Source organism: Eulemur rufifrons, chromosome 1 (genome assembly GCF_041146395.1).
Source record: "Eulemur rufifrons isolate Redbay chromosome 1, OSU_ERuf_1, whole genome shotgun sequence".
NCBI classification, from domain to species: Eukaryota; Metazoa; Chordata; class Mammalia; order Primates; family Lemuridae; genus Eulemur; species Eulemur rufifrons.
Genome location: NC_090983.1, coordinates 12,513,332 through 12,534,357, shown reverse-complemented (window position 1 = coordinate 12,534,357; position 21,026 = coordinate 12,513,332). Strand labels below are relative to the sequence as shown.

At 39.7% G+C, this 21,026-nt stretch overlaps 1 protein-coding gene across 6 annotated transcripts in view; it reads right to left on the bottom strand.

Annotated features, from left to right (window-relative positions):
• The window catches only part of DOCK10 (dedicator of cytokinesis 10), a 251,705-nt gene that overhangs the window by 156,524 nt on the left and 74,155 nt on the right, over positions 1-21,026 (bottom strand). The window contains exon 1 of one of the 6 annotated variants that reach the window (XM_069466715.1): positions 722-924. The exons of 4 other annotated variants lie outside the window; for them this stretch is intronic. In XM_069466715.1, coding sequence (XP_069322816.1) covers positions 722-826 — 105 coding nt within the window. In that variant the 5' untranslated portion in view covers positions 827-924. Of the gene's footprint in view, positions 1-721; positions 925-21,026 lie in introns of those variants that run through there. One more of the 6 variants, XM_069466733.1, reaches the window with a different exon arrangement.

Genomic DNA, 21,026 nt, shown 5'->3' with positions numbered 1-21,026 from the left:
AGCAGGACTTGTGCATTACAGGAGAGTCACTGACATGCTCTAGCAATCGGCTCTGATGTCCAACTGTCAGTACTCTTACAGATAGAAATGGAGAGTGCGACAAGAAGTACTTGTTTGCAGGCCTCTCATTTTGTTTGCAGACAATAACAAGGCAGAGATATTTTTAACAGTAAAACAAAACCAAATCTTTTGAACCTTTAAAATAGGTCCATTTTTACAGTCCTCCTTGGCTCTACTAATTGAATACTTAGTTCCTTTTTCTTTCATATTTTGGATAGTTCTTTCTAAGAGTTTTTAAAATGAATAACTAGTGGCACATGATAAAATAGAGCAGTAATATTTTTAAAAAGTACAACTACATACGAGTCATCAATTGGGATCTTAACTTGGGCAATTACATGCTTTTCTTTAATGAAGAGATTAACTGCTCCAGAAATTACAACTTGTACCATAGGTGAATTCCAAATTTCCTAATAATGTTGTAACTATTGAAATCCTCTATCAATATGATTTAAAACAGTTACATAGAATGTGAAAGCAAGGTGACTTCAAAAATAATGATGTAAGTAAAAGAGGTTATTTACGAACCAAATTGAATCTTCTGTTCCCCATAAGACTTTGCCCGGTAACTTACATTAGGATACCACTCTAGATCTAAGCCTTCTTAAAAGAAAGTACAGAAGAAAAGATGGAAAGCAAACAGCAATATTCGGATACCTACAGAACTAAATCTGTGGATTTCTTGTTGATTTACTCTCCTCACTGTTCTTCTCTTCTTCCAGAATTCACTGGGCTCCCGTTTAAAAACCTTTCCTCGAAAGCTCATTGTATTTCTGTAATTAGAGTCACAAAATATTTTAAAGTCTCAATTGTGTTAAACTTTTCTCTTCTGAAGCTTCACCAGGCCGAACAAATCTTTCTTCTCTGGTAAAAAGGGAAATGCTCATGCTATGTTAACGTAACTGAACAGAAAGGAAAGGAAAACCGACAAGTTACCGCTTCCTGTGAGTAAGTAACTCCCAGCTGTTCAGACACTGCTTTTTTGCATGCATTCTCCCTAATCACCTGCTTTAAAGCAAGACAAAAACACAAAATGCCTTTGGGTGTTTGAGAGAATTGCTCATAGCTACATAAACCATATGATGTAAAATCACCCATGGAACCAAATCAAGATTGAATCAAAGAGCTGATTTATCATAGGGCTTCATGTCTGTCACTGAAACAGCCATCCAAACTTTCTAATTCTGGCCAGATCCCAAAGGTAAACTGGTAATAATATAGCTGAGGTCTGAGAATTCTGTTTTTTTATTTATTTATTTTTTATTTATTTTTTTTTTTGAGACAGAGTCTCACTCTGTTGCCCAGGCTAGAGTGAGTGCCGTGGCGTCAGCCTAGCTCACAGCAACCTCAAACTCCTGAGCTCAAGCGATCCTCCTGTCTCAGCCTCCCAAGTAGCTGGGACTACAGGCATGCACCACCATGCCCGGCTAATTTTTTCTATATATATATTTAGCTGTCCATATAATTTCTTTCTATTTTTAGTAGAGATGGGGTCTCGCTCTTGCTCAGGCTGGTCTCGAACTCCTGAGCTCAAACGATCCGCCCACCTCGGCCTCCCAGAGTGCTAGGATTACAGGCGTGAGCCACCACGCCTGGCCAAGGTCTGAGAATTCTGTTTAAAGCAGTTGTTCATGTTAAGTGTAGACTAAATTAGTGGCCTTCCAAGGGGGGTGCCCAAGCTAATCACTTAGGGTACAAGGAGAAAATATGAGAATTCTATTTATACTGGTTATCCAAACAAAGAAATTATGCTTCACTATTATTTCATATAATACACACAGACATTGACACCTTCAGTCAACATGTCAAATGGTTACAAAGAGCCAAACGGTCAATTCCCTTATCTTTAGACGTACTTTCTCTAGGGCTGTTTAATTTAAAAGTACAACTCTCCCCTCAAACCCTCCTGGATGGTCTTTTCTGTCTTATTTTTCTCCATAGCATTCACTAGTATGTGACACAACTATACAGTTTACTTCGTCATTTTAATTATGGTCCACCTTCCTCTCTTAGCCTCTAAGCTCCACGAGAGTGGGGATTTTGCTTCATTCACTGTGTCCTCAGTGATTAGAACAATGCCTGGCATGCAGAAGCTTCTCGGTTTATACTTTAAATTCAACAAATGAAAGAATAAATGAGGAACTTACATTTATTGTGCTTAACAATGAACCTTGCCCCATATATATAGCACTCGGAAATACGAGCTATTGATAAGAACTATATAATTTATAAATAAATATAGAATGTGGGAGGACATTTAGTACATTTAGTTTTTACTAGGTGAGTTTAGTTTACTAGGTGAGGGAGATGAGAAATATCTGGAGGCCACAGCACTAGATGGTTCCCTTTTCCCCCATAGTAATTAGAGTCAGTTGGAACATATGCGTATACCAGAGGCTTAAGCCAATCACACATCTCTACTTTGTCATGTGGTGATTTGTGCCAGATAGGTAAAAAGGGATTCTGATTATTCCTTATCTAAGCATGGAGACTTCTTTTCAAAACTCTCAGTAAAATAGCCAGATGCTATAAAAATGACAACGGGGGAGGTGAACTATGTCGTTATCTGTAATTGGCTGAAGTAGGCAAACCAAAGGATTCCACAGAGCACAAGTCCTTTTGATCCATGGTCATCGGATATTGAGAAATTCCACCATATGTCTTAAACTCTAAACAGAGTTCACCCTCTAAGTAACTCTTTGGCATCTGTTTGATTATAGTACATGCAGAATTTTCAGATCTAATTTTTTCCCTTATATGATGCTCTGAGAGTCTACCTCTGGGTCACCTGATTTCCTGGGGTCAGATTATATTTTAATGGCTAATAACAGTATTTTGCAATCCTTTTTAGATCATGGACTCATTTGAGAATCTAATAAAAGCTATAGACCCACTCATCAGAAAAATGTAAGCCATCAAAAAATGAGCATGCAGGGGTCACAAACGCCTGAAGACCATCCGTGGACCCTCCCACCAAGGGAACCTTAAATCCCCGACTCACAGTTTTAGAAGACAATCACACTGTCTTCTAACAAAGCATTTAATGATCTTGAGAACCGTGACTTCCTCTCTTTCTAATATTTGCGTCTATATTTTCCTCTATTCCTCTTTAGGAACCACAGTTCTTTGTCCTGGAGTCCCTCCCACTCCTCAACTTCTGCAATCCGAGAATGACTCATTGCTCCATTTCCTCAGCTGTTGATCCCAACTCCCTGAAAAACTGGCAAAAGGAGGCACCACTAGGCAGCACATGGGATGTCAGGTAGAAAGAGCTTGTGTTGACTGCAAAGGATGTAAAACCCAGTAAAAGGGCAAGGAGTGTCCCGTGGGATGGCACTGTTGGGACCTCTACTGAGCTTTGCCTTCCTTGTTCCTAGACCAAGTCTGTTTCTCCAGCATTCTGTGAGATGCCCACACACCATTCCGACAAATTCCTTTTCTGCTTAGGTTCAGAAAAGTGTTGGCAATCTAAAACTCTGAGTAGGACAACAGGCAAGAACCAGTGATAAAGAGCAATTCTGGCTTCACCACAAGGAGTCACTGTCAAGTTCATTAGAAAAGAAATCTGATACCAAAAATGATCAGAATTTATTAAGTACTGTACTCAAAGCAGTTCTGGGCTTTGTGAGAAATACACAACACCTTTGCTAGTTTTAAGAAGGCCGTATTTGACAGAAGAGTTCACTACAGTTTGAAGGAGTCTGAGAAAGCTTTATAGAAAAGACAGACCTAAGGTAGACTTTGAACAACAGTGGGAACCAAGCAGATGAGGACAGGGCAGACACTGAGGGGAAGGGATATTCTAGGAAAGGAAAGTAGCAGAGAGAAGGCATCAAGATAGAGTGGCTAAAGTCACAGGGTGTGGAGTCGGCCTGGATTCGCATCCTGGGTCCATCACTTCCTACCTCTGTGTCCTTTGAACAGATCACTCACCCTTTCCAGGCCTCAGTTTTCTCATCTGTAAAATAGGGACAGCATAGTTGCTACCTTACGGAGTTGTTGTGAGGATAAATGAAATGACATTTAAAATGTCAACACACGGCCTTGCCTGGTACATAGTAAACATAACTATTAGAGGCAGGTCAAAGCAGAACATTTAAGAAAAAATTGGAAATCCAGCCTGTCAATAGCCACTGGTTAAATAAGAGGCGAGGTAGAAACAATTGAAAATAAAAGCCAGGAGCCAGTTCATGGAAGGCTTTGAATGCCAAGATAATGAAAGTTTCTATTATATCCTGAAAGCCCTGGGAAACCACTAAGGGATTTTTGAATTATAATTAAAATAGCACTTTAGAAAGATTCATCTGGTAGCTACATGCAGGCTGGATTGCAGAGAATATGATCCAGCAACACTTTGCATTAATCTAGATATTAAATAGAGTGGTGGAAGGCAGGAAATGAGGCAACAGAAACATAATCACAGATCTCAGGGAGATTATAAATACAGATCTGGCAATTAAATAGAAAATGATACCTGAAATTTATCGAGAAAATAGTAGGTGCTGGGTCCGGGTTTAAATTCTTATAGTACTTCATTTAAACTGTGCAAAAACCCTGTGAGTTAAGCATTGTTATTATTGTTATCACTATTCCAATTTTACAGAGGAAGATATGGGGTCTAGGTAGGGTAAGCAAGTGGCTCAAGGTCCCATAGCAAGTAAGTAGCAGAGCTGGGATTTAAACCCAGGGGTCTAGCTCTGGAGCCCATGCTCTTAGCCAGAAGGGAGGTTCAAAGATGCCAGCAGGATTCTGTGTTTGGCCATCAAGGATATGGATAATATGACTAAGAAAAACAGTGTGGTAAGAAGAGAGCATTTTCCTCCCTTGGTTTAATGCACAATGTCGATTTAGACACATTGGATGTTGTGTCCAGAAGATCAGCAAAGGGCCATGTCCAATGCCATCGTCATATGTGTGCCTGGAACTCAGGAAAAAGCCAGGACTGGAGATGTGGAGTGGAAAGTCATGGAAAGAGCTCAATTTAAAGCTCTAAAAGCAAATTGAATTTTTGGAGAACAGAGTAACAGAGAATTGAGGACAAAGTCCTGAAGTTCCTTTACATATGGTAGAAGGAAGGCAATTTAGGAAACCCTGAGATAAAGGCGGAGAGTTACCAGGGCAGTGCAGAGACCAGATGACCCGGACCGGTGAGGTTAAGGGGGGGGTCGTGCTGGTTAGAGACGGATGCAGGACTTGGTAATGTCCAGAGGTATTCAGTGTAAGAGACAGACAAGCTGAAAACTAAGGATCTTGCAGTCTTGGATCCAGACAGACCTGTGTTTGATTCCTCTTCAACTGTCTGTTGGACGACCTCCAGCAAGGCATTTGACCTTTCTCTCTGCCAATTTCTTATATGGAGAATGGAGCACTTAACATATAGAGTGGTTGTGAAATAATATGTTAGTCCCTGGAATTGAGAAAAAATACATATATGCTTATATATAATGGTTAAGTTTCCTATATGTGCATATATGTAAACTATTATTTATTGAATATAAGTGGTATTTGTCAGGTGTTATAAAAGTATGTATTTATGTATATACATACATGCATATACATGTACATGCAAAACACAAAACCTCACACATTCTTATAGACGTATTCAAAGTCTGGCCCCACGGTGTCCAGTCACAGAAAGTAAGTTCTTAATTTTCAATGGATAAGAGGCAGGATGTTTGGATGTTATTAATAGTTAAGATGGGAAGCTTAACCATATTTTAGAAGAAATAGGAATTTGAATAATAAGATGTCAGAAACTTGACAAACAGTTCTGGTAATCTGTATTAGTTTTCAATGGCTGCTGTAACAAATCACCACACAGTCAGTGGCTTAAATAGACCCCCATTTATTTTGTCAGGGGCAGAAATCTGGGTACAGCAGGGCTCAGCTAATTCTCTGCCTGGATAATCACAAAGCTGCAATCTAAGTGTCAGCAGGGTGGTGTCCCTTCTGGAAGCTCTAGGGGAGAATATGTTTTCAGGTTCATGCAAAGTTGTTGGCAAAATTTATTCCTTTCAGTTGTAGGACTGAAGTGGCCATTCCTCTGCTGTCTGTCAGCCAGGGGTCATTGTCAGCTTCTAGAGGCCACCCACATCCTCTGGCTCATGGTCCCTTTCTCAGCCACTGAATGCCGCTCACACTTTGAATCTTTCTCACTTCTGCCTTATCCTTCTAACGTATCTCTTCTTCTGCATCTCTGCTCTCTCGGGGAGAAGCTCTGGCTTTTAAGGCCTCATGTAATTAGACCAGTTCCAACAGGACAATACAGGATAATTTTTATATTTTAAGGCCAAATGATTAGTAACCTTAACTTACATCTGCTAAGTCCCCTCCCAGCAGTACTAAGATTAGTGTTTGATTGAATAACTAGAGAGTCTTGGTCGGACAACTTTAAAGCACTGTCTACCAGAGCCTTATTGTGGACTTCGTGTGTGTGTGTGTGTGTGTGTGTGTGTGTGTGTGTATGTATCTTTTAAGAATACTTTTAACATGAAGAATATACCGAGAAGAAGGTGTAGGTGAAAAAGACACTTGGCCTTTGAGTGTTGTTTCCACTGAGCAGTGAGGTGGGATCCAGGTTACAGCAAATGAGTGGGAGGAAATAGAAGGTTGGTTTCTAGATCATTTACTGGAAAAAACTGGCAGTGAAATTAAGGTGAGAAATATGAGAAATAGAATGGTATAGCAGAACCATACTGACAAAGTTGGAAGAGAAGAAGACAAATAATGTTGGAGAAAAATACAGGAAAAAAGGCAACGTGCTATGAGAAGGTCCTTCTAAAATGCTCAATTATATTATGTTTTAAAATGTTCAATTATAGGTGTGTTCATTTATGTAGGCTATCCAATATGCAAATGACATCATCATTAAATCCAAGAAACCAGGGGGCAGAAACCTGGCTTTTGTTGACAATGCATCTGAATCCACTGAATCAAGGTGGCTTAAAAAATACCATTAAGAATTTAGAGCAACTAGGAACTTGGTGGTCAAGATGTAGACAAGTACACAGGATGTCATACTTGGAGCCGCAGATACTGACTTGAGCAAGTGGTAAAGCACTTCCTACTCATTTGCACCTGTTTTATTTTACCACCTCTTTAGTCCCTCTTATCTTTGTTCCAGTTGTTTTTTTACCTGTTGAGCATTTCAGCATTTGCTGTGATTACTTTTTTATTCTTATAGAATGTTTAGAAAACTCATTTTATCTTTTCTCTTCCATTTCCCATAGATTTTCCTTTTGCTGGGGGTGGGGGTGGGGATTGGTTTGCTGCATAGTCTTTATCTCACAGGAACAGCAAGGCTGGTCCACCGTCCTCTGCAGGCTCAACTCACCGCTGTGCTCCCTGTTTAAAGGAGGCAGCAAGAAGCTACTTCCTCCTTCACTGTGGTATCTCCTGAGCCTGGCCCCGGGCAGAAGGTCTCCTAAAGTTAGTAGTGCTCACACTCACTATTTCCTGCTAGAAAGGTCAACTCAACTGAACAGCTACAAGTTAGCAACGAGAGGTTAGATTTCTCTGGGAGAGTTTAAATGAACACAACAAAACCTCCTATTTCTAAACGTAGAGCTTCCAGTGGGCAATGCCTGTGGAATGCAATGGGTTTTCCTGTCAGCTAAACTGTAATCCAAATAGCACTGGTTTTAGTACAAAATATTAATATTTAGAAACTTCATGGAAAATTAAGGGAGCTATGCATACTGACAGAGAATGTAGGTAAGCCAACAATAGGAACAGACTCTGTGTGTGTGTGTGTGTGTGTGTGTGATATGCAGTGTGTGATGCATGTTTGTTGTGTGTGGATGATGTGTGTGATTTGTATTTGTTGTTTGTGTAAATATGCATAGGCATAAATTATCTTTATTGTATTAAAATAATTTATAGTAGCCTATTCATAGCCTTTCAGACATGTATCAAATTGTAATGATATTTGTATATTATTGAATTTCAGCAAGATTCAGAAGGTGAAAATTATCACTTCCTCAGAATTTGATGGGGGGTGTGAGTAAGGAACTCATTTCTTACAGAGTTTAGTGAGCCCACATGAGAATCTGACAGCAAGAAGTGAAGTAATGGACCATCATTGGTCATGGACTTCCACCTCCAGAAAAAACACTGCAGTCCAGAGATACTTGTGTATCCTTCCAACAAGTATCATAATGTGATATTTAGGAAATAAAGAACATTGATTTTAGAGTTTATTCTTTTCTTAATTTCTTGTTGGGTATTTAGGGAATCACCCATCCTGAAGTTTTTGATGCTTTACACTAAAGGCATCCAACAGTCTTCAGATGTCATGGGTATTTTAACATTTCCAGCTTCAGCCTGGTCTGTTGCTGAAAATGGGAAATCTCTAAGGGAAAACATTCATTCTTATAGAGACCACACTCTAACTCACACCCGCTTGCCTCCATCCTCAGAAGCCAGGGCACAACAACAATGACAATGACAACAACAAAAATACCACAGCTATCATAGGATTTCTAAACTTATCTTTCATACTAATATATACAGCTGGATTGGTAATGCTCTTTAAAAAGTTGTGCAGCTAAGTTTTCACCTAGAATACAGGATTCATTTCCCATTAAAAAATAATCAACTCCAAAACTCCAACAATTTTCATTATTTCTCTGTCTTTTAAAGAAATCTGCAAGGAATTCTAAGCTGAAGCAGAAGATTTCTTTCACAAATGATCAGGGGAAAACACACAGATACAGCCTCCCAGAAGATGGGGCTGAAGAACTCTGAATCAATGCTATTATCTGTTATCATATAGGGACTGTTGCCCAACAGCATTTCCCCCTAGAGACAGAGGCATCTTCCCTGCTTGCTGGCTTGGATCCCACTGCAGCTTCCCATTGCTGGCAAAGTTAACTACAGAACAGAGTTATTTCCTTTAAAATAAAACAAGCACCTAAAATTGCCCTTCTGTAGTCATTCCAACTGCTAATTACCTTCCTTTCCATATGAATGTCACCACTGTTTCATAATTACCCTGAAAATCACATTGTGCACAAGAGACCAAGGTTTTTGAAATCTGTGAAGCTCTATTGGAAACATTGGTTAATTTATAGAATATCAGCATTACATGTATTTTATTCTTGTGGCAGTGTTTTTGCTGCAGAAGAATGTGTCTTTACAAATTGAAGGCAATGCAGCATTCTTACCTAAGCGATTTTGAGGAGGAAACAAAATGTCATGTAAATGCCAACCCATGAGCATGAAGGTAACCAGATATTCTGAATAACAATCTCTTGGTAGTGGATCAGACTGTTAGCCTAGGTGCAATCTCTGGGACCCAGTCCACCCCACAAACCACTTCTTTAATGGTGCCATAATGCATTTGTATCTTTTAAGGCCTACACCAGAAGGAGGCAAAGCTAACACAATATTTTAAGCATTTAATGCCTTGCATTATGGAAATTGGAGAATAATGGCAGGGTCTTGGCTTTTCAATCAAGAGCTTCTTTGTGTTTTGCAGAGAATTAATTGTTGGATTTCCTTTATTTAGCTATGCATACTGCCATAAATTCTTGACCTTTTGATGTCCAGTAGCTTAAGGTCCCCAATTAAAGGACAAATTAACCTCTGGCTATCTGTCACACCTTGCCAGGTAAACAAGAACTGAGATAGCAGAGAAACAGGATTGGATAGCTCTACAAAGGGCACCCATACCTGCTTAACCTGGTTTGTGAGGAGGGGAGGAAATTCAAAGAGGCTCTGACTCTGTTGAACATTCCTTGTGCTGTGCGGCGCCAGGGATCAGGGATAAAGAGAGGATTAGGACAGAGAGCCTGCCCACAGCTCGCGTGGGGAGATGGTGGTACACATAAAACAAGCTATAGAAAGGCAAGAGGGCTGAAACTAAGTGACAAATGAAGAATACAGGCTATGGGACTCAAAAACAAAGGAGGGCATTGTGTCGGTCAAGCTCAAGCAGGACTTCATATAAGCACTGCAACTTGAGTTGGGGCCTTGACAATAGTAGGACTTTGAAAGCCACTCTTATAAGAACAACCCCAAGAGCAGAGGTTCTCCAGGGTGTGTAAGAATCACACGGAAAGGTTGTTAAAAATATGGATTCCTGTGCCCTATCCAGGACCTCAGTAGGTCTGACGGAGGCTCAGTAATCTGGCTTTACAGAGCATCCAGGTGACGCTCACCAAAGATGCTGTGCAGACCGCAGTTTGAGAAACAATGAGGCAGAAGCTCTTTCACCTAATAGTTTTGTTAGGCAGAAAATCATACAGTTGTACCCTCGGGGGCACCACCTCCCAGTGCTGGTTATCTTTTATCCTGGACGGAGGTCTCATTTATAAAACCAAATATTCTCTTTTCCTAACGTGTACTCCATCAGGTGGAATTAGCTAACCAGCTGGATCATGACACAAGCTCAGGAGACCGAGGAGAAAACCGTGAGTAAAGCCAACCATCCATCAAACGCTGTGCCGCACATCTCCCGGCTTCCCTCTCCACCTGCCCCGCCCACCTGTGATTTCACATCATTTCCTCTTCATTGGCCATTTCTCTGCTTGGACTTCTGTAAACCTGGTCATGCTTGTCATGTCTCATCAGTTATTGTCTACATCAGGTATTCTCAAACTCGGCACTGTTGACATCTTAGACCAGATCATCTGCTGTGGCAGGGGGTGTCCTGTGTACTGCAAGGATGTTCAATGGCATCCCTGGCTGGCCTCTACCTGCTAGATGCCAGTAGCTCTCTCCCTTCTGTGCCCATCTGTGACAACCAAAAATGTCTTTGGACATTGCCAAAAGGTCCCTGGGGAGGGAGGAAGGCAAAAATCCCTTCTCTTGCCAGTGTTTAAGTCCAGTATTTCTTTGATGGTGGTTTTCAGGGCCAGGGGTCTCCTGGCAGATGATGGAGGTTGCTGTTCAGATCAAGAAAGGAAAAAAAAAAGCTGAGTTGACTTGCTTAGAAGAACCTCAGTCAGTACCCTTTCTCACTTCTCCATTTGTCTGAAAACTCCAGTATTTGAATTAGTGTACAAGCCTAGGTTTCTGTTTCTGGGCCGTTTCTATTCTGGGCTGTCTCTGTTAAAATGCAGCCATCACTGCACTTGCCCGGAAGAGATACAAAGCCCTTATGATCTTCAATAGCCTAGAATGACATCTCAGAAGAGACAAGCTGGTCACCTAGGCAAAGCCCCAAGGATTTGGAATTGAGAATTCACATTTCAAGGATGAAGCTGGGAGTGTGGTGTTTGCCACTGTGGGTTAGACCACTGTGCTGGAGTCAGTTGGTTCGGGATGGATTCCTGGCCTTCCCACTTAACTTGCTGGGTGCCTCTGGTCAAGTTATCCAACCTCTCTGAACTTGAATTTCCTCATTTGTAAAATGAGGATAACCATGGTGTCTACCTCATTACATGTTGTGAGGCTTAATAAGAGAATATTTGTAAAGTGCTTAGTGCAGTGCCTGGGATATAGTAAATGCTCAGTAGGTGTTAGCTGTAAGTTTGACTAGGAGGCAGTTCTGTTCAGCAGATGGTCTTAAGCTGGGTTGCCTCAGTGTATTTTCTGGGGGTGCAGGATGGCCCTAGCTGTTCATGCACTGAGCATTAGGAGGAGGAAGTGGGGGCACAAAAAAGGCACCAGCTGCTTTGAAAGTGGCAGTGAAAGAGATAGGACATTTCAAACATGAGGGGAGTGGCCAGAAGACCCACTTGGTTTGGATATGGATAATTAGGTTAAACAGCCCCTCCTTCCCTGCACACCCATTCCTTCCACAACTGACCTCTTTGTGCTCATTGTGTCTTGCAACACTGGTTATTTCATTTTTAAATCCCCACTGTGCACAACTACAAAAGGTTCCAATTATCCTATTTCTGTCATCTCCCTTCATCCCACAAAAAAGTCTCAAATGCCAAGGAAGTTAAGAAAGCCAAGTTTTAACCAATATCATATGCTTTTTAAAAAAATCTTTTCATGGTTACTTTTCAACCTAAGCAGGACTGTAAATTTCCAGAACAGTAAACAGTATCGTCTTTATGTCTCAACTTTGCTGGGTCTCCTACTGGCATGTTGCAAATACCAACATTATAATTACCGATTTGATGTTGTACACAAGAGAAAAGAGCATTGCACTTTCTTTTTCTCTGTCTAACCCTTATTCCTTTCCACAACTTTTCAAGGCCACTGAAAAGTATTCAAGAACACTGACAAGGAGACATATAATCTGACTTTGCTCTCTTTTGCCAGGGTACCATAGATTGGGAAGGAGATCTGCTACTTAGATTGCATCAAAAGATCTTTGGCAGCATTTAAAATTGGCATCCCTGTTGCTTTGGTTGGCATTAAGGAATATATTTCCAGAAACAAGTTTTGAATTTGTGTTCACTTCTTCTCTCTCAGTGCCCATGAGCACCGAGTGTAGACTGCCATGGATAAGCTGTTTCTTTTTTTCTCTTAGGCAGAGTGCATCTGTGTGCTCAAGTGAGAAGAACTTTGGGTGGCACCAGCAGGTCTATATTCAAGAATCAGTCCATTCACTGATGGGCTGAGTGACTTTGGACAAAATAGTAAACTTTCTAGGCTTTTGTCCTAAAGCCTTTTTCATTTCTAAAATTTTAGGTTTTTGTGTTTTTAAATAAAATGACTTGTATCATCCACTTTCAGATAAACCTATGACTGGACCGAAAAAATAAGCTTTTACTTTTTTCTTCTTTTAACCTCAAGTGCTAACTGGAAAAGAAAGACTATTTTCAATCAGAGCCCCTCTTTCTCCACACTTAGTCCAGATGGTGCACCCAAAAAGATCTACCTGTCTCTCATTTCCCATCCTCAGATTTCATTTCAGAAGTAAACAGCTGTGCCTTCTCACTAGATGATATCGCCTATGACATGGTTTATAAACAGAGCATTGAAGAGAATTTTGGCACCATTTTCACACCCACTTAATTTAGTGATGATATCTTGGCTAAATATGAATATTCAGTTTTTTTGTTTTTTTTTTTTTTAACATATCATTGCTTTTGCTTTGAATGTAGCTAGAAAACAGAAGCCAACACTGGGAAACCAATCCTTTAAAAAATGCCTGATGTTCCATTTTTGCCCCACTCTGCTCTTTGGGCTGATTCCATGTGGCCATTGCCAAGGTCAAGTCTTTGTATAAAAGCCTGAACTTTTACTCTGTTGCAGAGAAAGGCAACATCGTTGTGGGTCTGACACATACACTCTTTCTCCTTGTCGTGATCACTGTACCTTGATTTTCCAATGGGGAACATCTCTACCTCCCAGAGCATATCCCACAAGGTGCTCTGATCTCACCTTGACCCACTAGGTTGTCTTTTCTCTGAACTTGAGCCTTGAGAGGAATGACATAAGGGCAGAAGACAGCTGTGATTTATAACAAAGACAGCATCCTTCAGGCTGCACGTTATTATTGTTTTTATTGTTCCTGGCATCCTACTTCTTCCTGTGCTTACTAAGGCCTGCTGGTCAGCTTGCCTCCAGTCTGACGGGCTACACCCCACCTGCACCTGCACCTGCACTCTTTATTCCCCTTGACTTAGCTAAGGTCATTTGATTTTTGCAACCATATACCTGTTTGCAACCATTTGTTTATTTACACTGTAAATGGGTACAGATATTGTGTTAGGTAGTTAGGTTAACCAGAAAAGTGAAATAACTTCTTTGCCTTTACAGAGCTTAGAGGCGATGGTTTGGCAAGTGTTGTGATGGGAAGTTTGCATGAGAAAGGGCTAACAATCAAACAAATGAAAAATCATTATTTTTTCTTCTATATGTCCTTCTAAGGGCTAAAAAACAAACCAACCAACAAAAAGCCCATTCCCTTTCCTTTCAAATACTATTCCAGTTGACTTTATCATCATGTTAATAACATCATCATCCGCCTAGGTGATAAAATTGGGGGCTTGATATTCATCTTCAACTTCTCTTATCCCTTATGGGCATAACCAGCCCATCACTAAATTCTAATGATTGTATATTTTCTCTTTTAAATTTTTGTAGAGATGGGGGTCTATGTTGCCCAGTCTGGTCTCAAACTCCTTGTCTCAAGCGATACTGCTGCGTTGGCCTCCCAAAGTACTGGGATTACAGGTGTAAGCCACTGTGCCCAGCCTATATATTTTCTTTTAATCATCCTTCTCATTGTAGCCATTTTCTTTTCTAAAGACAGGTTTGATCATGTCATTCCCAACTCAGAAGTCTTGAGTAGCATCCCCTCTTGTCAATATCAGTGTTTCCCCAGCTGTGTTCTAGAGTTTCCCAGTATGTTAGGCAGGATTACAAATAAGAGATTTACAATGGCAACTAAACTTGAGAAGCACTGGGCTGAGCAAAGCCAATGTGGCCTTTTCACTGCAGAACTCCTCGAGCTGTACATTCCCAGCGCGCGGTGCCGATCTCTCGCGGAGGGTCGTACACATTATTTCCCACACTTACATTTGCACAGCAGCATTTTCTTATAGGGCACTTATTATTCTGTGTCACACAGTTTGGGAATGATCTCTGCAACTGCCATACATAGTGTGAGACCTAGTAAGACAGAATTTAAACTATTTTCACAAAAGGAGATGACACGGGCATGTTCTTCAGTGTAGATAGGAATGTCAGCAGTTTATGTGACGAAATAGGAAAGTCTGAACTAGGGCAGATGCCAGGTTGCACTGGTGTTAAAACAAAGAGATGAGGGGGCAGTGGCTCACTGACAGGCTTCAGGGCAAGACCTCTGCACCTTTCCCAATTTTGGTCTGTCCCAGGAGTGACTGACTGTCCATAGCAGTACAACCAAGATACTTGTGCACACCAGTTAGGGAAAGACATAACTTAGACAGATACTCCAGTGATTGGCTTAGACTGGACAAAAGGTGACATCTATTTAGGTATGTGGCTTTGGGTTTATCAGGCCTCTGTGAAATAGGATGAGGCATGGACAAATTTTCATGGTTGTATAGTAAGCACGAAATAAGCACTGCAGTCAGCATGGAAAATAATTCTTGACCTACTTAAGGGGAAAATACGGAACATCTGAGCCCACTCTCCAATCCCTCCCTTCAATAGCTGGTGATATCTCTGGTCTGGTTTGTAAACAGATTTCTAAAAGGATTTGTTGCTGTTTGATACATTACTATCCACATCTTCTACTTGTATCATGTTGCTGAAAATTAAATTAAGTGTCAGATATTTATTGCCACATTCCCTTCTATTGTTTTACAGTCAAGAAAAGATAGTCTGACCTGTTGTTATTCAATTATACCTGTGGAAATCTTTCTGAATTAGGAGCCAGAGTGCGCATTGCTCAAAGTTAAAATATAATCCTTAAACCGGCATTTACATTAACATCAAAATGATCTCCCACTCCTATCAGCCAAACATGTCGTAATACCTCGCAGGCAGTATAGCTCTCACTGGCCCCTTGAAGTTGGAGAACTGAGTTAAGGAAATGACAGTCAGGCAGCCTAGGACTCAACTGGGTCCTACAGTTGTATTTTTTTCTGCCAAAAGTGGTTCAAAATATTTGAAGTTTTTGCCAGCATTTAAAAATTGGGAGATTTTTACATAAAAGCCCTGGTTACCAGCTTACTTTGGAAAATTCAAGATCTGGCCATACTGATCCCACTTTCTGACATGGAAACTACTGCCCAAGCTGAGCAGTGGCCGTAGCCTTTGGATGGGCCTCACTTTTCCCAGTTTTCTATCCTGCCCACTGCTTCTATTTGTCTCCTTGTCTAGCCTGCTTCATGTATTCCCTCATGGCCTGTAGGCACTCGAGTTTGGGACCCTTAGCTTAACGTTGCATTTAAGATCGTGTCTTTTGGTAAAACTATTGTAACCAGGACTGCAGTCTAAGCCTGGCCTGATCCCTCCCCTCCGCATTAGGCAACAAACCTGACGATTTCTACTGCTGATATATTCTCAGTTAACACAGGTCTACACAAGACCAATAATTTACTTGTGAGGAGTCCCCAGTGTAAACTATATGCTAATATTTGAATGTAGTCATACATTGCGTTTCTGTTCTAATATGTTTAACCAGAATGTCACCTCCTTAAATGTATAGGACAAGAGAATATTTCTTGTATTGATTAAGCCATAGGAAGCATTATACTGCACTAAATTTCTTCCTTAATTTTTAAAAATAAAAGCCATTTTGATGCAGAGTCAGCGCGTGTGAGAAATCAGTGTGGCCATTAATGGCATGGCTCTTCGTGTGAATGACGAGAACATGACGTTAAGCAAAACCTCTAAGAAATGATATTTGTGTCAAAAAGGAAGTAAACAATTTTTCAAGTACCAATTTTATATTAAGAAGGAAAAAGATGAAAAAAGGGTTAACATGTAAGGTTACTCATGGTATTACCAAGTGATTTATCCATAAATTGAAAATGATCCTCACATATGTTTTTAGAAATGGCACCCATCGGGATAAGGAACTTAGCACTTGAATTGATCATTTCCCTCTTTCAGTAAAATAAATTATAAATGACCTCTAAAATACCTGGCTCTAAAACTCTCTTATGTTATGAGAGTATAACTATGAAAGCTCAACAGATGTTTTTATGTCTTCTCTACATCTATCCTTGGAAAACTAAGGGAACACTACTCTCCCTTCTTCACACAGAGTCCCTGCACTGGTAACAAGATGTGAACCATGATGAAAGACTACAGAAGTCTCTTGAATAATTTAGTGACTTTATGGACCTATTTCCAGACATGCTATGGTTGCATTTTTCTTACACTTTGAAAGACGGTCAAGAGAGGATTCTGCCACCCCTCACAATGTGTATTGGCATTTCTCCTACAATGTCACAGGAGATGATTTAGTAATGGATTTATCCCAGAAAGCTTCCCACCAAATCACCAGTGCCATTTTTCCCCTGCTACTGCATCATTTCCACATCATGGCTTCCATGCTGGATGGCTGAGGTCAGGCAATGAGTCGCCCTTCAATGTACCTAACCAACCATTGAGTCAAGTACCTTTCTGGCCTCTCTGTTCTTACCACTAAACCACATGACTTTAAACCGTCCTAGGAGTATAATCCAAATATGATGCCAAGACTTTGTTGCTGAGGTCTTTTGTAATAAATGACAAATGCTTACAACTTATCTTCACTGTTCTAATAGTCATTTGGACTATACATCAAATTCTGTCTGTTGTAAGAAAAAAAAAATGCATGAAAAAATGTAGATAACCAAGACATAGATGAAGAAAGTCAATGAGAACCTGACATGGCCTCCAACTTTTCTTAAATTGTGAAAGACAACTAATTGAAAGTTTTGAGTTAGTGTAACTATTGAATGGGAAATTTTAAGTTCAGTAACAACGGCAGCAGAAGCAACAACAATAACAATATGAGGGGTTGGGAAGGGGGAAAGTCAAAGTTATAATGAATTTCTGAAATTCTCCAGTGCCGTTTCAAGCCCACTTTTCTCAGATTATTTATATAAATCCTCAAGAGTGAACAGTTGTCAACTTCCCAGGCTTATATTTAATCCTCTTGGTATAAAATTCAGTAAGGTTGGACTTCAGTGTAGGAACCAAAACTCCTATGTGGCTTAATTCAGGAAAGAACTATTTGGCTATGGAAGGTATCTGTCCCTCCTTTTTCCAAATAATATTTGCTTGATAATGTCTGGAAAGAAAGGCTTAGTACATAAATAATAGTGGGTCATAATATAATATTCATGCCCATTGCAGAGCAGAGCAAGATAGGGCAGAGAATCTTCAAGAAGGCAAGCAGGCACTTAGGATGTGTGTGGAGGGTGTAGGATCCAACCACATACATAAGTCTCAGGGATGGTTATTCTAGACCACTGGGTCTAGAATCATCGTGCTTTTACAATTTGGCCTGAAATTCACTTTTTACCAAAAAGCCATTTCCTACATATTACATTTTAAAAATATTTATTTAAAATTTCACGTTTGAAAGGAGAGCTAAAATACAGTATATAGAGGATGAGAACAGGTGAAACTTCTGTGAGTTTTCCTTGGTAAAATTTAGACAACTATCTGTACTTAGATGAATGTAATAAGAAACATGTCCTAGAATTTAAAGTGAATTAGAACAACTATTTAAATGATGAGCTGCTATAATAATAAAAGCTATTTGATAGCCAGTCAAAATTTAATGTGTTGCTCATTTTCTAAATGCAAACGATTCTTTAACATAGCTTGATCTCAAAATAACAAACCTCTTTGAAATGGATTCCACCTGACTCATCAGTAATTCCATATTGAAGGCTTAAAGAACCCTAGGAATCATGGGGCTAGGAACAAAATAATGATTTTTTCTATAGCTTTAGTACTGGCCTTTAAATATTTCTAAGAAAAGATGATTACTGATCTTGAATATCATTAATAAATTAAAGTTTAAATTTTCTCTTTTGGCACTATGTCCTCAGAAATGCAGAACTCCTTCCCCTTTTTTTCTTTTTCTTCTCCCTTCAGCCATTGTATTGTCAGAAGGGAGAACGTCCCTGTTGTAAGAATCCATATCTCAAGGACACAAGATTAGGAGAGGGAATGATTCGGAATGGCTCAGGGTAGAGACATAGGGTAATGCGCTGCCCACCGCATTGCCAAGTTATTTCTAGTGTGGACGTTCACACAGCAAAAGTGCTTCTCCTTGATGGTTTATGTCCATATCACTACATCAGATAAAAGAGAAACGCTTTTGGTGAAAGCAAGAACCCTTATTAATCAACTTCCTAATTACTTACAAAAATATTAATAATCAGTAAGTTGATTTTAGAGAACAATTATATTCCACATTTGACGATGCACTTTTTCCCAAAAATCACAGTCATTCAACTTTTTAAATGTATGGAATAAATAGCCTATTCAATGAGAAGTACTTTAACTTCACAGTGTGTGGAAAATTCAAGGAGGTTTGCTGATAATCTTGAAAGTGTCCAGAGTTTTTGTTGTGTCAAAGAGGGAGCAGAGCCTGGCATCTAGGAAACATTAAGTACATGTTTGCTGATTAAATGCCCAACAACAAGCATTTTTGGGCACCCTTCTATGGTGAGGCCAATGTTCATCCAAAAGACTGTCTGCGAGTAACTTTCCTGCCTTCATCTCTCCGTATGATTCTGTGTATAGTCTATAATCCAGCCCTTCTTGGATGGATTTTTATCTTCCTTATCCCTCTGTTGAAATATGATGATGGAACTTTCTTTGTGCTTCTTTTGTGGAAATTATCTTTTTTTCCTCTTCAGACTGTATTCACTTAAAACTTGCCAAATGCCCTATTATTGTGACATCTTCTTAGATACACAGCTAGTCACTTAATTGCTGTTCTATCCTTTACAGAGCTTAGTTTCAGAACATGAATATAGCAGGTGCTCCACAATTATTAAGAATTTAACTGGCTTCCCTAAAACTTCCATACAGCAGATTTAACTCTGAAGCCTAAAATACTGTTTCTTGAGAATTTATTTGAAAACGTTTAAAGAAGAAACTTGAATTGTACCCATTTTTGTAGGAAGAGCTAGAAGGCATCATATAAAACTCTTTATTTTTCTCCTTATAGGATTATTTTTAGGGAAATAAATTATGATTCAACCATGTGTCTCATATACAAAATAAAAATACTTTCAAAGAGCCATGTTTAAGTGCCAAGTGAAATGCTACATTTGGAAATTCGAATGTACCATTAATCACATTGCTGTGGCTTCTGATGAATGTAATTACTTACTATCTATAGCATAATTGAGCTAATTGATTAACATTACCCTATAAAAATGCAAGTAGGCACAACAGACTCTCTGACGCCTTCAGATATTTGGCAAACATTATAAAGTGCTCAGCCTATACATCATCCACTATCAGCCCCCTCTTTTCCTCCAAATTGTTTTGAAAGACTTTTCTGAAGGACTTGCATATCCTTGATGCCTAAACATTACGTGGGACTAGAAAAGTGTAGCTGAGTGGTGACCCCAATTGTAGTCCTGGATCTCTGCCTTACTCACTGCAGAGAGATAACTTTATTCGATAAAACCACGGCTTCTTTGCATTAGCATGGTATATAACATGCTGTTTTGAATACACAGAAAACCATCCCAAATACTTCACGGCTTGTTAAAATTTACATAAGACTGAATTTCTACTTTTATGTGACTGTAAATTCCAAAATGTAATTCCCAGGGCAACAAAAGGGAGATGTGTGCTTTACCACTATTTCCTAGAACTCTTAAGTCTTTATTTCCTCTGTCTGGAAGTCAGTAAGACAGCTGCCTCTGATATGTGAATTGTAAAACTAATCACACGGTCTTTAAATCTGAGAAGTTATCACCCAGCATCCCTGAGAGAGAGGAGAATAATTCTCATTTTAAGATGCAGAAAAATGCTAAGTGGGACAAAGAGCATAATGGTCTATATAATAAGTTTCTTTGGCTCTAGACCTTAACAATTGCTGGCTTGATGGCCAATTATATTTTATTGAGGCCATGAACAAACATGGATAAACCCTTCAGTGCTGGCTAGCTCATGGCTATAACGTTAAATAGCTCATCTTGAAGCAGATATTCAGGTTAAAAAAAGTAAAGGTTCACCTTTAACTGTATCAGTGGTGAAAGAGGCAGGAATACATACACCTTTGGAAACCCTTTAGGTCTAAAATATTATAGGTGCTAAAAAAAACTAAGAGCTCGCATGAAATGACCCTGCCCATTGGGCATGGAACATCAGGATCAAACAGATAGAGTTCAACCCAGCTTCTCGTCTTACCCAGTGTTATGAAGTTTGCCTTCATATGGCTTGATGAACTCCATAATCAGTAAAAATTTCAGTTTTTGCCCAGTGGCTTGGCATTGGATAGGTCATATCCAAAATATCATTTTACAATCAGGTGCCTGAAGTTGCCATTTTACTTCGTGACTATGACACAAAGTATGTCACATCAGTGACTGTAATAGGCCTCCTTACCAAACTACAGTAGGAAATTAAGCCCCAAACTGGCTCTGTGTCCATGTGTACTACAC